Source organism: Hippopotamus amphibius, chromosome 1 (genome assembly GCF_030028045.1).
Source record: "Hippopotamus amphibius kiboko isolate mHipAmp2 chromosome 1, mHipAmp2.hap2, whole genome shotgun sequence".
Lineage (NCBI taxonomy): Eukaryota > Metazoa > Chordata > Mammalia > Artiodactyla > Hippopotamidae > Hippopotamus > Hippopotamus amphibius.
This window is the reverse complement of record NC_080186.1, coordinates 18,090,841-18,106,099: the sequence shown is the minus strand read 5'-3', so window position 1 is coordinate 18,106,099 and position 15,259 is coordinate 18,090,841. Positions and strand designations below refer to the sequence as shown.

Genomic DNA, 15,259 nt, shown 5'->3' with positions numbered 1-15,259 from the left:
AGAAAAGAGTTCTGTAGTCAGTTAGCAATGTCTGCCATAGGTGAGGCCTAGGAATTGAGGCTCCAGCATCATCCTTGTTCGAAACCAGCCTCTTCCTGGCTTGCCGACAGCCACCTTCTCTCTGTGTCTGCACGTAACAGAGAGAGGGAGATTTCAGGCTGTGGTCTCTCTTCTTCTCATAAAGACATTAATCCCATCACGGGGCCCCACCCTCATGACCTCATCTAAACCTAATTATCTCTCAAAGGCCCCACCTCCAAATGCTATCACATTGGCAGTTAGGGCTTCAACATATGAGTTGGGGGGGTGGGGGGACACAAACATTTGGCCTATGATATAATGTAATAGTGGGAGGGAGATGAAGGGCACTACTGGCATTTAGTAGGGAGGGGCCAGAGATGCTAAATGTCCTGGATGTGAAGGTCAGTCCTACATAAAAAAGGATTGTCCTATCCAAAAATGAAACACTGACCACTAACCCATTTCTGGGTTTGATGTTATAATAAACACATTTGGCATTTGTGTAAGGATTTGTACCTTCAGGCTCCTCTCCTTACTTTGCCTTGTGGCCTAGAAGTCTCTTGGCGCCCCTCCCATAATGCATTCTTTCTCTGAAGGTCAGTCAAGCAGAGTGTTTGTCCTTCCAGCAGTTGTGCCGTTTCCTGCTGGTTCAGTATTGGAGGTGGGCAACCCAAAGGGAGAGAAGCAGGTCTTGTAAATTCACTTTATCCACTACCCAGACTGTTTCCTGCACTCTCTACCGCTCTACTTCATCTTTCTCTTCCATTCATTCATTCATTCATTCAGCAGGCACATTTGTTGAGCACCTCCTTGCAAACTCAACGTCCTCCGGGTGTCAAGGGCTTGTGCACACACTGGGTGACTAGTGGAGAGTACCTGCCCATCTGAAGCGGACACCCACTACCCAGCCCCAGCTAGCTGATGCTTTATGGAGATGCAGGCCCAACATGCCATGCGTTCCAATTTTTTAAGGAAAGCTGGCCAATTAGATTTTCATAAGAAACGCCCAGTTTTACATGTTGGCAACATATTCATATTTTTCTAAGGCACAGTAGGGCAAACAAAATACATTTGTAGCCTATCAGTTTGTGACCTCTAAAGCCAGGCAAAGGTATAAACTCATGATCTCTGCCTTCACACAGCTAATCACTAGTGTAGAGGCAGACACCACAATGCTTGTTTTTCGAAGATACAAGGCATAATGGGAACACAGTGTCTCAACATGACTGGAGAAGTCAAGGGAGACTTCAGGGAAGAGAGAGTATTTGTGCTGAGAACTGAAAGATGAATTGCCTGGTAGACAAGCCAATTGAGGGCCTCCCGGGCAGAGGGAATGGCACGGGCAGAGGTGTGGCAGTCTGAACGAGCATGGTGCTCGGGGAACTGTAGCTGGAGTACCAGGGGACAGACCACGAAGGCCACCACTGTGACAGGGAAGAAGGTTGCACTCTGCCAGCTGTCCTTAGGACCAGTTGTTGGAATTGGTTGACTTTTGTTTTCACCCGAGCAGTTTCGGCAGGCTTGGTGGTGCAGTAACTGAAATGACCTCGAGGTGGCGCACAGGAGCAGCAAGACGGGCCTCCAGATGCCTCCGCTCAGACCTGGGGCGGGAGGATTTTTTAAGAACTTGGTGATGTCAGACCACAGGCTGGTGCTGGCACTGGCACATCCGGGGAGCAGAAGGAAGCTGCTGGCAAATCCAACAGCCTCACCTCCACCCCCGCCGATGATGCCCTCTCTGCCGCTTGGCACAATTCCCAATCATGTGCATTGAAAGCAAAATGAGTGTGGCTGCCTGATATGCCATCCAGACACGAGTCCCAGCCAGCTCCTAGACAAGAGGAGGGACTGAGGCTGGGAGTGCCCTGCCAGGAAGGTGGGGGGAAATGCAACGGGAGGGTGGGGGGGGACTCTGGAAAACTGTCTACCTTTTAGAGACAGTAAGATGTGTTGAAAAGAATTTGGAAGGCAGGCAGACCTAGATGTGTGGTCTGACTCTGCCATTTGCAAGTTAGATAACCTTGAGTAAGTCAGTTCAACTCTCCAAGCCTCAGTCTATTGAACTGTAAGATGGGAATTACTATGACCCCACCTCTCAAGGTCACTGTGAGGATCAAATGAGATAACAAAATGCTTAGCACCCGTCCCTAACCCAAATGAGTGCTCAATAGATGCATGATGCTTAGTGATAATAGTCACACTTACTATGGCAATCTATGTAAGTTGCCTAACAGTCTGTGGCTGGAATTCTCTTAGGTGTTTTAATCTTCTAAGCAACTCTATAAGGTGGTTACTATTGTTCTCTCTATTTACATGTGAGAAAACTGAAGCACCTAGAGGTTAAGGAACACATCCAAGGTTGAATAGCTACAAAGTGGTGGTGTCAGACGTTGAACCTGGGAGTTTGGCTTTGGAGCCTGGATTCTTAATAAATATACCACCCCAGTGTGGTTGTCCTCAAAGTGATAACTGTTATTAATGTTGCTTATTATTATGCCTCCTTCTAAGCAGCATGCTACTGACTCCTTCCTTCACCACTGGTGAGTCCTAGACATTGAAGATGTTGTGATGGGCACACAGGTGGGGGAAGGGCAGCACCTGGAAGAATCTGGGGCTCCATCTCAGCTGTAGAAGGTGGGTTGGCCCAGGTTGTGGGAGTTGACGGATGCTGGCTCAGAGAGAGATCCCGCTCTTAAACTCAGAGAAGTGGGGCAGCTGGTTTTCCAAAGAGGACCTGTCCCCTGCCCGATTCAGCTCTGTCTAGACCCCTGGATGTGCCTTTCATCTCTTTGTGGCCAGCTCCCTCAGTTCATCACCTGTTCATTCATTTTACAAAGATTCATCAAGTGTCTACCTAGAGCCTTGTCATAGGTGCTGGAAGACAGTGGTGAACCAGCTGATGGGGTCCTGATATTCTGGAACCTGTAATCTGGAGATGGAGGCAGACAGTGTTTATGAACATATAAACAAGTTAATTTTAGACTTGGATAAGTGCTATGAATGAAAGAAATTGGGTCATGTGCTGGAGAGTTACAGCATAGGACAGTCAGCTTGGCTGGGGTGGTCAGGGAAGGCCTCCCTGAGAATGTGACATTTGAGCTGAGACCTACCTGGCGGGAAAGCACCAGTCATAGGAAAATCTGGAGGAGGAAGAGCCTTCCAGGAGGAGGGATGAGCCAGCACAAAGGCACTGTGGTGGGAGTGATAGGTATGTTTAAGAAACAGAAAGCAGGGGACTTCCCTAGTGGCGCAGTAGTTAAGAATCTGCCTGCCAATGCAGATGACATGGGTTCGGGCCCTGGTCTGGGAAGATCCCGTATGCCACGGAGCAACTAAGCCCACGGTGCCACAACTATTGAGCCTGCCCTCTAGAATCCACAAGCCACAACTACTGAGCCCACGTGCCACAACTACTAAAGCCCAAGTGCCTAGAGCCCATGCTCTGCAATCAGAGAAGCCACCGCAGTGAGAAACCCATGTACCACAACGAACAGTAGCCCCCACTCGCTGCAACCAGAGAAAGCCTGAGTGCAGCAATAAAGACCCAACACAACCAAAAATAAATAAATAAATTAATTAATTTGTTTATTTAAAAAAAAGGAAGAACAGAAAGCAGCAGTGCAGTGGGGGACTTCAGTGAACTGTGATAGGAGTGTGGTGTGAGATTAGGTCAGAAGGGGAGGCAAGGGCCAGATGTGGAGGGGAGGGTAGGAGGCCATGGTGAGGAGTTTGACTTTATGCTGAAAATGATTGGAAGCTGTTAGAGGGTCAGAAGCAAGGGAGTGATGGGATGACCTGTGGGTTTTTGAAAGGGCCCACCAGGCTGCTGTGTGGCAAATAGATTGTAAGGGGGGCACAAGGACGCAGGGAGACCAGCTTTGGGACTATTGTGGTTATGCAGGTGAGAGCCCAGTGGCTAAGACCAGGGTTGGGTGAGGGGAGATTCATTTTGGTTGCAGGCAGCCCCTTAGACTCTAGAGTTTATACTCTTCCCAGCCTTCCCTCACTCACACCTTTCCTCCCACTGAAATCCAACTCCAGGAGGGAGCTGGTTGGATCTTAGCCTCCCTATCCCTGTGCCCTGATGCCAGGGCACCCGGTTGTTGGGCAGAGCTGGGTAGAATCCAAGGTAAATTAATCCAGTAAAGTTCAAACTGCATTAAAAAAAAAAAAAAAAAAGCTAGGGAGTCCCTTTGGACAAAATTTTTGGGAATTCAAAATGTAAACCTTGGGAGTTCCCTGGAAGTCCAGTGGTTAGGACTTGGTGCTTTCACTGCCCTGGGTTTAGGTTCAATCCCTGGTCAGAGAACGTTAAAAAAAAAATGTAAACCTTAAAAAGGGGACTTCCCTGGTGGTGCAGTGGTCAAGAATCCACCTGCCAATGCAGGGGACACGGGTTCAATCCCTGGTCCTAGAAGATCCCACATGCCATGAAGCAACTAAGCCCGTGCACCATAACTATTGAGGCTGTGTGCCACAACTACTGAAACAAGAGCGCTTAGAGCCCTTGCTCCACAACAAGAGAAGCCACCGCAATGAGGAGCTGGTGCACCACAGCAAAGAGTAGCCCCTGCTCGCCGCAACTAGAAAAAGCCCGTGGGCAACAACAAAGGCCCAACACAGCCAATCAATCAATCAATCAATTAATTTATTTATTAAAAACCAAAACAAAAAAAAACCTTAAAAGGGCAGAGCCTTCCCTCCTCAGACCACCACATTCCTGTGGCAGCACTGAGACACCTTTGAGGAACCTCAAGACTCCAGAAAATACAAAAGTCCCAGTGGTCCAAGGGTGTCTATGGTGACAGAGGGAATCCAAGGTTAGGCCAAACAGCACGAGTTGGGGAACGAGGAGGTGGATGGCAGAATTCACACTGAACAGTGTTCAACGAGACGTTGGATGGGATTCTCTTCTCTTGTAACTGCAGGTTTTTAACACTGGGAAGCTTGGGCTGCTCAGCCAGCCTCACTCTCAGACACAATTTCTTGGGTGTGACTTTTCAGAAGCCCAGTATCATCTTGCTGAAGGGAAGAAGTACATCCATAGCTTCAGAGCTGCCTAGTGCAGCTGTTCAGGCTGTACACTTTACAACTCCAAGAGGTATCCAGGTGACAATGAGAATGGCATCCCTGGAGTTAGGAAACAGCAGCCCTTTGGGGCTCTTCCGCAAGGGCTCGATGTGTTGGAGTGGAGGAGGGGGCTCTAATTTTTTCAACTCTGATGAGTCAGTTTTTCCTAGGAGGTATGAAGGCTGGCTTGCAGATCCTGACAGGTTACTGAAAGAGGGGAGTGGGAAGAGCCAAGAGCAAAGACATCTTGACTGGCTCCCACCCCAAGAGCAGTGCAGAAACAGTTCTGAAAGGGAGAGAGCTGTACAGCTATCACGCCATCCTCTCATCTGTAAAATGGAGCCAGTAACTTACAACTTTCAGTTATAGAGTGGAATAAATAGCAAACAGGCAGTCAGTGGTGGCTTTTGTTATTACCACCCTTAACATGCCCCAGAGTCTGGCCAGATCCTTTCTCATCAGCTCCCTCACCCTCACCCTCACCCTTCAGCTGCCCTGAGCCCCTCAGCATTGCCTACGCAAACCGTGAACTTTTACGCATCCACGAATTTCTGCCAAGAATGCATTTTCCCGTCCACTCCTCTAGTGGCCAACTCCTAACCCCCATCCCTTGCTAAATTTCCTGGACCACATTGCACTGTAGTATGACCTGTTTGACCTTTCTTATGCCACGTGGTAAGGCCTGGCGTGGGATGCTGATTGGTGCAGGCCACCACCAGGATGCTGGGAGATGCCTCTCATTAATTACCCAGCACCCTTTTCATGAAGAACCAGAAAGGGACCAACACACAGTTGGAATCTGAGCCTCAGCCTGGTCTTTTTGGTTACATGTATCAATATTTTACTCTTTTTTTAATAGTGGTAAAGTATATATAACAAATTTGCCATTTTAGTCATTTTTTTCAGCATGAGAATGAGGAGATATTTCATCATTTCAAATGAATTGTTTACCAAATATTTAAAACAGATTAGTTACCATTGCCTATTTCAGGTTTTCTGGCTACTCTTACTCATTGAACTCACTATATAGATTTTTTTAAACTGTGGTAAAATATACATTACATAAAATTTACCCATTTTAACCATTTTTAAGTGTCTAGTTCACTAGTATTAAGTATGCTCACATTATTGTACAACCGTCACCACCATCCACCTCCAGAACTTTTTCATCATCTGAAACTGACACTCTGTAGTCATTAAATAATAACTCCCCATTCTCCCCTCCCCCAGCCCCATTCTACTTTCTGTCTCTATGAATTTGGCTACTTTAGATACTTCATTATTAGTGGAAGCTTACAATATTTGTCCTTTTGTATCTGGCTTATTTCACCTATCATAATGTCTTCAAAGTTGTAGCATGTTTCAGAATTCCATTCCTTTTCTAGTTGAATAATATTCCATTGTCTTATATACCACGTTTTGTTTATACATTCATCTGTTGATGGACACTTGGGTTGCTTCCACCTTTTGCTGGCAGCTTCTTGAGAACAGGAAGACAGGAAGCTTCCTGTCTGAGCCATCTGCACAGAGTGACCGCTCATGATAGTCAAATGTGATAAAACAAAAAAAGTGTTTCTCATGACAAAGGTAGATATATTCTTTATAGAAGACTTAGAAAATATGTGTAAATGAAAGAAGAAAATGAAAATCTCCTATAATCCCATCTTGGAGAGATAATTGCTATTAATATGGTGTTATGGTCTGAATGTGTGTGATCCCCCAAAATTCATATCTTAAATCCCCAACCCCCAGCGTGACTGTGTTTGGAGATAGGGCCTTTATGGAGGAAATTAAGGTTAAATGAGGTCAAGAGGGTGGAGCCCTGATCTCATAGGAGTAACATCCTTATAAGACACACCTGAGAGCTCACTTGCTCTCTCTCCACCACCTGAGGGCTTAGCAAGAAGGTGGTTCTCTACAAGCCAGGAAGAGAGCTCTCACCAGAAACCCAATTAACTGACATCTTGATCTTGGACTTCTCAGTCTCCAGAATTGTGAGAAATGAATTTCTGTTGTCATACAGTCTAGAGTATTTTGTTATGGCAGCCCGCGCTGACTAAGACACATGATTATCCTTCCAGTGCATATATACTTGTGGTCTTTTAAGCCAAAACCAAAATGGGATCATTGGAATCAGATAGATCTAGGTTCAGATCTTAGCAGTGTAATTTTAGGCAGATCTCAGTGGTGTAACTCTCTGTTTCCTCATCTGCACATGGGGATAACTACAGTATCTACCTCCAAGGACTGCTGAGAGGATCAAATTAGAAAACGCTCCTATAGTGCCTGGCACACTTCCTGGCCCATGGTTCAAGCTGATTCTCTTAAGTGGTGGTAAATTCATTGCTCACTGGAATGCAGCTCCTTGAGTGAGGGAACTCTTCTGACTTGTCTGCTTTGTCCCTTGTTCTTAGCACAGTACCTGGAGAATAGGTGCCTAATATTTATTGAATGAGTAAATAGATGGTTCTCTGGGAGCAGATAGAGCAGCTAGCATGGCGCCTGGTGGATGATAGAGTTATTGGCATCACTACACTGTTCTGTAACCTCTCAGCGGAGCACAGTGTTTGGCTAAGTGCCTGGGTACTGGAGTTCACCCGCCTGGGTTTCAATTCTGAATCTACTGGTTTCCAGATGTGTGACCTGTCATATTATTTTAAATGCATCTTTAAATGCATCTCCCTCTCTAAAATGCACTTTCAAATGCAACTCTAAAATGAGGATTAGTACAGACCTCATGGGATTGTCAGGAGGATTAAATGAGATGATCCTTGTCAAGTGCCTAAAATAGTACCTTCTGGACTTCCCTGGTGGTCCAGTGGTTAAGACTCCACGTTTCCAATGCAGGACACACAGTTTCCATCCCTGGTTAGGGAACTAAGATCCCACACAGCCAAAACAAAAAACAAACAAACAAAAGCAAAATAGTACCTTCCTCATATGGTTTTTTTTTTTAAATAAATTTATTTGTTTGTTTGTTTGTTTGTTGGCTGCCTTGGGTCTCCGTTGCCACTCACAGGCTTTCTCTAGTTGCGGCGAGCATGTTCTTGTAAGTTCTTTTCTGTGACCAGAAGTTGTAAGAGACAAAGAAACCTTTGGAAGTGCTGTGTTGCTTTGCTCATAAAGTTGTTGTTTTAAATTTATTAATTTATTTATTTATTGCCTGTGTTGGGTCTTCGTTGCTGCATGCAGGCTTTGTGTAGTTGTGGAGAGCAGGGGCTATTCTTCATTGCAGTGTGGGGGCTTCTCACTGCGGTGGCTTCTCTTGTGGCAGAGCACAGGCTCTAGGCATGTGGGCTTCAGTAGTTGTGGCACAGGGGCTTAGTAGCTTCTCGGCATGTGGGATCTTCCTGGACCAGGGCTCGAACCCGTGTCCCCTGCACTGGCAGGCGGATTCTCAACCACTGCGCCGCCAGGGGAGCCCCGCATATGGCTCTTATGAGGATTCAAGGAGGTCATCCATAAAAACATCGGGAATGGTGCTCAATAAACGCTTTATCCACTTAATGTCAAAATGTCTCTTGCTGATTGTCACCCTCAGATCAAACAGCAGCAAATCGAAAGCAGAGCCTCCCAGAACACCCAGCAGCCCCTCGAGCCCCACCTTTGCCCCCTCCATCTGCCTCCTGGCGCCCTGCTATCTCACGGGGGACTCTGTCCGGGACAAGTGTGTGGAGATGCTGTCTGCGGCCCTGAAGGCGGACGGTGAGCGGACCTGGGCCAAGGATGGGGGAGGGCGGGCTTCCCAAGGTCAGGGAGAGGTGGTCTTTCTCAGCATCATGAAAGTGTTACAGGATGCTAGGGTCCCCTGTACAAGCAGGCCTCAACGCCTAGGTCATCTCCAGCTGATGCCTATGTTTCCCGAATCTCTTTTAGACGATTACAAGGACTATGGAGTCAACTGTGACAAGATGGCATCAGAGATCGAAGATCATATCCTTGAGCTGTGCCAGGGCTGTGGGTGCCTGAACTGTCCAGCGGCAGGTCTCCCAAATGCCAGAGATCCGGGACAGTGAGTGGGCAGGGGAAGGGCTCAGGCATAGGCCCCTGAAACTGAGTTCTTAATTCTAGTTAACCTCTATTAAGTTCTGCACCTGCTGGCCTCTTGCTAAGCTGTTTACGAGCAGTACATCATTTCATGTCGAGAACAATCCCACAGATACATTCCCTATGGGATTAATCCCATCTTACAGGTGAAGTAACTGAGGCTCAGTGCAGCTAAGTCACTTGCCCAAGCTCATACAGCTAATAGTAGTGGCATAATTGGGATCTGAGCCCAGAAGGTGAGGGCTCAACTGCTGTGCCAGACAGGCTGTGTCTTGATGTGCCTGGGTTGTGCCATTGTCGAGGAGTCAAGATAGAGAGGATAGAATTCCTTGTGCTCAGCCCTTCCTTCTCTTCCTCCTCTGAAGATAACAGCTCCCATCTTTGACCCCCTAATATGTACTAGGCACTGCGTCTTGGGCAATTGACTCTTCCTACCTCTGTTAACACTTACAACAATCTCCATAAGGCAGGGGCTGTTGATCCCATCTTACAGATGAGGAAACTGAGGCTCAGGAACTACTGGGTGTCAAAGCTGAGCTGAAAACCTTGGTCTTTGGATTCTGTGTCCTGAGTTCTTTCCATATGCCCCATCCTCCCCCTATCTGAAAGCAGCCTTGTATAGACAGAGGAGGTGACCACTGTGTGATATGGCAGATTGCACCAAAAGATTTTTGTCTTGAGGAAAAAGAAAATTCCTCCACACCATGTACCATTGAGTAAATACATGGAATTCCTTTTACTGGAGACAAAGCTTTGCATATCAAAGAAGTATGGAGGGTGGGGACAGAATCCCCAGGGAACAGGAGACTAAGTGCCCCGTTAAGGCCCTTTTCTGGCTTCCTGCACTCTACCTAGGGACTCAGCTGGGGCTGATAAGTTACTGGGGCCAATCTCAGAAAACAAACTTCCTGTTTCCATCTCCTGTCTGAGAACCACCCTAATATCCTCCAACACATCTTCTGGGAGTTTCCCTCCACCATCATTTAGCTACTAAGCAGCACGTCTTGAGCTAATCCAATACCTCTTCAAGTACAGTTTCATAATTTCCAATTAATTTAGGAACACAGAACACAAGGTATCAGAACTCTCACTTTGTTTTCTCCCAAACAGTTTTCCCTCCAAGCAGGTCCCTCCACCTTCAAGCCCAGTTAGAGACAAAGGTGGATGATGCATTCCGTAGTTCCACTGCTGGCCCTCCCTCCTCTCAACGACCCTCTTCTGAAGGAAGGGAAATCAAAGCTGCACCAACCCTTTAGCTCCTTATTCTTATGCGGTGGCAAGTCAGAGGGAGGGTGAGTTTGGGGGCTTGAATGCTCCATGTCCTAAAAAAATCTGACCTCTTTGTAGCGACCCTGGACTCACATGGCAGCCGTGGGGCTCACGTGCACTCATCTGGGGAGGGGGATCTGTGATCCCCAGGTCTGCTCTCCACCTCATCCTCCTCGTGACCTCAGGAAATGGAGGCAGACTCAGGAAGAGGCTGATGAAAGTGTCTCCCGCCCTGCTGTCCCCACATATCAAGGAGATCCCCACCTCCAAGAATCCCAAACACAGATTTTTTTTTTCTTTTTTTTTGAGGAAGAAAAAGAAGATTTATTTAGGGAGATACACACTCCATAGACAGAGCGTGGGCCATCTTGGCCAAGCACAGATTTTTAAACAAATATTTTGGCTTTCAAGTCCATTAGGGAATATTCTTTCTTTTCATATTCTTATTGTACAAACACCAGTAACAGAAAAAATAAATAATACCACCTTCCCTCCCACCACTTCGAGCAAGCCAGCTGTGTCCATTTTCCCACATTCCCTGCAATCTCTTTCTCGTATGTCGTTATTCCCAGCAAAGGCTTCATCTTCCTGATTCTTCTTGGCTTAGGAGACCAAGAAAACGCGGCTGTGTTTTCTAAGCTCCTCCAGAGGATGGAGAAGGGAGGAGGGGGTGAGAGGCCTGTCTGAGATGCAGCGTCTGGACAGAGAACTCACTGTGGTCAGTGGCCAGGGGTGACTTCCTGCCGGGTGAGTGGAGAGAGCGTTACCGCCAGGAGGGGGTCTGGCTTCCAGCCCTGCCGCTGCCAGGAATGTGCCCTGTGACCTTGAGCAAGGGCCTGCACCCTTTCTAAGCCTCAGCTTCCTCATCTATTAATGAGCAAAGTAACTCTGACCAGCAATTCCCCAGGTGGGTTCTGTGATGGGTATTACTAGAGAAAAGGAGGGAGGGGAAGGGTGGGTCTATGCTCTAATATGTTGGGAAAACCAGATTAAACAAAGCAATGATTTCTTTATTGCCATACTGCCTAGAGCCTCAGACACGTGGCCCCTAATCTTATGTTTTCTTCTGATGGCTGGACTTACAACTTCCAGAGGCCCTTCCAAACTGGAGATTGTCACCGTCACTATCATCTTAGCCCCAAAATGTTGAGCACTTGACATGCCCCACACACCACACTAGTGCATCATGCAGTCTAGCTCACGGAATCCTCTTACCGGCCTGTATTTTATAAATAAGGGAGCCGAGGCACAAAGAGGTCATGGGCTCACCTGAGGTCACACAAGAGGCTCAGACAAACCCAGGCTGCCCATTCCTGGGGTCCCTGACACCACAGTGCTTGCAACAACCTGCTGTCACCATGGAGGCTACTTCCTGTCCCTGATATGTGGCCAACCCCAAAGCTCCAAGTGAGGTCCCCCCACTTGCAGAATCCGAGGTCACAGAGGTGCCTGACCCCTGTACACATCCAAGGAAAGGAAGAGGTGGCCTTGGAGCTCCTCGGGCTTCAGGGACAGGCTCCCTGTCCTTCTGAGCCCCTCAGTGAGCGGCTGGCTGGCCCTTGACTGTGTCACATATCTACCAGGAGCTCAAGAGCACAGACATGAAGTACCGGAACCGCGTGCGCAGCCGAATCAGCAACCTCAAGGACCCCAGGAACCCTGGCCTGAGGCGGAACGTGCTCAGTGGGGCCATCTCCGCCGGGCTCATTGCCAAGATGACGGCAGAGGTGAGGGCCGGGGCCAGGACCTCTGCGTGGTGGGACAAGAGGCCAGGCCCCTCCAGCCTTGCCCAAGTCTGAGAGGCAGTGGCTTGTGACTCAGTGAAGATGAACCTGGAGCTTCCCTAGCCGGCCCATCTCAGACTCCCCATCCCTCAGGGCCCCTGGACCATCAGGACAGTGGACACAGCTACCGTGTATTCAGCACTGTGCTAAACACTCCAGGGGCACTGGCCAATTCTAGCTTGACACCAACCAAGGTAGAAATGTTTATCATCTCCATCTTTTTTTTTTTTTAGTATTTTATTTATTTTTAATTATTTATTTTTGGCTGCATCGAGTCTTAATTGCGGCACACGGGATCTTCGTTGAGGCATGCGGGATCTTTCATTGCGGCGCACAAGCTGCTCTCTAGTTGTGGCGCGCGGGTTTTCTCTTCTCTAGTTGTGGTGCGCGGGCTCCAGAGCACATGGGCTCTGTAGTTTGCGGCATGCGGGCTCTCCAGTTGAGGCACATGGGCTCAGTAGTTGTGGCACGCAGGCTTAGTTGCCTGCAGCATGTGGGATCTTAGTTCCCCAACCAGGGATCAAACCTGCGTCTCCTGCATTGGTAGGCGGATTCTTTACCACTGGACCACCAGGAAAGTCCGTATCGTCTCCATCTTACAGGTGAGGCTACAGAGGCTCAGAGGACTTAACTGATTTGCACACAGCTAGAAAAGGTTGATGCCAGGAGCCAAGCTGTCAGGCCCCAGGGCACCCACTCCTCCCAGCTTTGTGACCTGCCTCCCTCTTCTGCCTTGTTCAGTCCTATATCTCATTACCCAGCTCTGGGCCAAAGCCAGAATTGGAGTCCCTAACTCCATGGAGTACAGCCCAAGGTGGGGGACAGACATGTATACAAATATGTATAATACAGAGGAGGTGGCTGCCATGATAGAGCCACCGTGGGAACGTACAGGAGGGAAGGATTGACCCAGCTTGAAGGGGTCAGTAAGAGAAGGCAAAGGGAACAAGCCTGTTTGAGGAAGTATGTTCAGTGGTTAGAAGCTCGGGGGCTGTGCCAAACTGCCCAGGTTTGACTTCTGCCTGTGCCATTTGCCTGTGTGATCTTAGACCAGCCGCTTAACCTCTTTGTGCCTCAGTTTTCTCATCTGTAAAGTGGAAATAACAACTATCTCATGAAGGATCAAATAAGTTAACACATGTGAAGTGTTTAGAAGGTGAAGACAAATAAATCCCTCCCTGAAATTAGTATATATTAGGCCTCTTCACCGGCCATTTCATGTAAGTCATCACAGTGCTATCAAAGAGGAAAAATTATCCCCATTTTATGGATGAGAAAACTGAGGCCACACTCAACTCATAAGTGATGATGAGGATTTGATCCCAGATGTGTTTACTTCAGAGTCTCTGTCTTGGAAAGACCTTGGTACACCCTCAGGTATGAGTGGCTCTTTGCTGCCAGCGCTGACGCCGGGGATTCCCCGCAAGCACATGGTGATGGCACTGCTAAAGCGCTAGTAAATCCAAGCCGGCAGAGAAGGGAGGGGAAATGTTCTGGAGTCTGGGTGTGCTTCTGTGCATTTGTGGTGTGTGTGTGGTGGATGCGTGTGATGTGTGTGGTGTGTGTGATGTGTGTGGTGTAGTGTGTGTGTGTGCGTGTGTGGTTACTGTGTGGTGTGTAGGTGTGTGGTGTGTGTGTTATGTACTGTACATACATTTTTCTGAGAAGAGTGTTCGCTGCTTTCCTCAAATACTCAAAACAACAAAGAGCCCTGGCTTTAGGATAAAAATGGGGTGGACAGGGTTATCTTTTGGCTTAATCTAAAATATTTGATCTTTTTAGGCAAATAACAATATCTACCCAAAGTTGCAAATTGCAACCTGGCCTAACAGAGTATTCTCCTTCCCTGTGAGGTGAAGCTGTGATGTTGATGGGAACACAGTCTGCCTTGCCTTCTCTCTGGCCCTCACTCTGGGGCTCTGGGGTCCCTCTGCCTCTCTTTGTGTGTGTGTGTGTTGTGGGAATGCTACCAAGAGACTGTCTTACAGGCAGAAATAGAGATACAGTTGTAGAGAACAAACATATGGACACCAAGTGGGGAAAGTGGGGGTTGGGGTGGGGGGGATGGGGGGGATGAACTGGGAGATTGGGATTGCCATATATACATTACTAATAAGAAAATAATAATAATAATAATAAATTCATACAAGCTAAGAAAAAAAAAAAAGGACTGTCTTACAGGCAGTTCCAGAGACATTGGGAAACCAAGAGCAAGGTGTAGGCACAGGTATGAGCCAAACCTAGCAAGTTCCCAGGAGCTGGAGGCCACAACAGAGCTGGGTGTCTAAATTAGGACAAAGACAGACCCCAGAAGTCTCAGCAAAGCAACTGGCCAAGTCTGGCCCCATCCAAGGACTATTCACTAGAACAGGGCAAGAGAATTGAGTGATCAGCCCAGGCCCGAGAAAGGCTGACCAGGCCAAGGGCTGCAAGCCAGGAATGCACCAGGCCCTCCACAGGGACTGCCAGCACCCCTGCCCGTAACCCAGGCAACAGAGGCCTAGGAGGCCTTCTTCCTGGGGTCAACTTTTGCTCTAGGCAGGAAGTTTCTATAAGAAATATAGGACCGGGGACTTCCCTGGTGGCGCAGTGGTTAAGAATCCACCCGCCAATGCAGGTGACATGGGTTCGAGCCCTGGTCCAGGAAGATCCCACATGCCAAGGAGCAACTAAGCCCATACGCCACAACTACTGGGCCTGTGTTCTAGAGCCTGTGAGCCACAACTACTGAGCCCACGTGCTGCAACTACTTGAAGCCCACGTGCCCAGATCCTATGCTCTGCAACAAGAGAAGCCACTGCAATGAGAAGCCCATGCACCACAATGAAGAGTAGCCCCCACTGACCACAACTAGAGAAAGCCCGCATGCAGCAACAAAGACCCAAAGCAACCCAAAAGAAGAAAGGAAAGAAAAAAAAGAAATATAGGACCAGAATTCCCTGGTGGTCCAGTGGTTAAGACTCCATGCTCCCAGTGCAGGGAGCCCAGTTTCAATCTCTGGTCAGGGAACTAGATCCCGCATGTTGCAACCAAGACCCAGCACAGCCAAATAAATAAATACATAAAAT

The 15,259-nt window shown here is 48.0% G+C and overlaps 1 protein-coding gene across 2 annotated transcripts in view; it reads left to right on the top strand.

The window, feature by feature from the left end:
* Positions 1-15,259, top strand: part of TCEA3 (transcription elongation factor A3) — a 39,381-nt gene that overhangs the window by 15,719 nt on the left and 8,403 nt on the right. For both annotated transcript variants that reach the window (XM_057699608.1, XM_057699599.1), the window contains exons 6-8: positions 8,633-8,796; positions 8,968-9,029; positions 11,985-12,134. In XM_057699608.1, the coding sequence (XP_057555591.1) occupies positions 8,633-8,796; positions 8,968-9,029; positions 11,985-12,134 (376 nt within the window). The remainder of the gene's footprint in view (positions 1-8,632; positions 8,797-8,967; positions 9,030-11,984; positions 12,135-15,259) is intronic.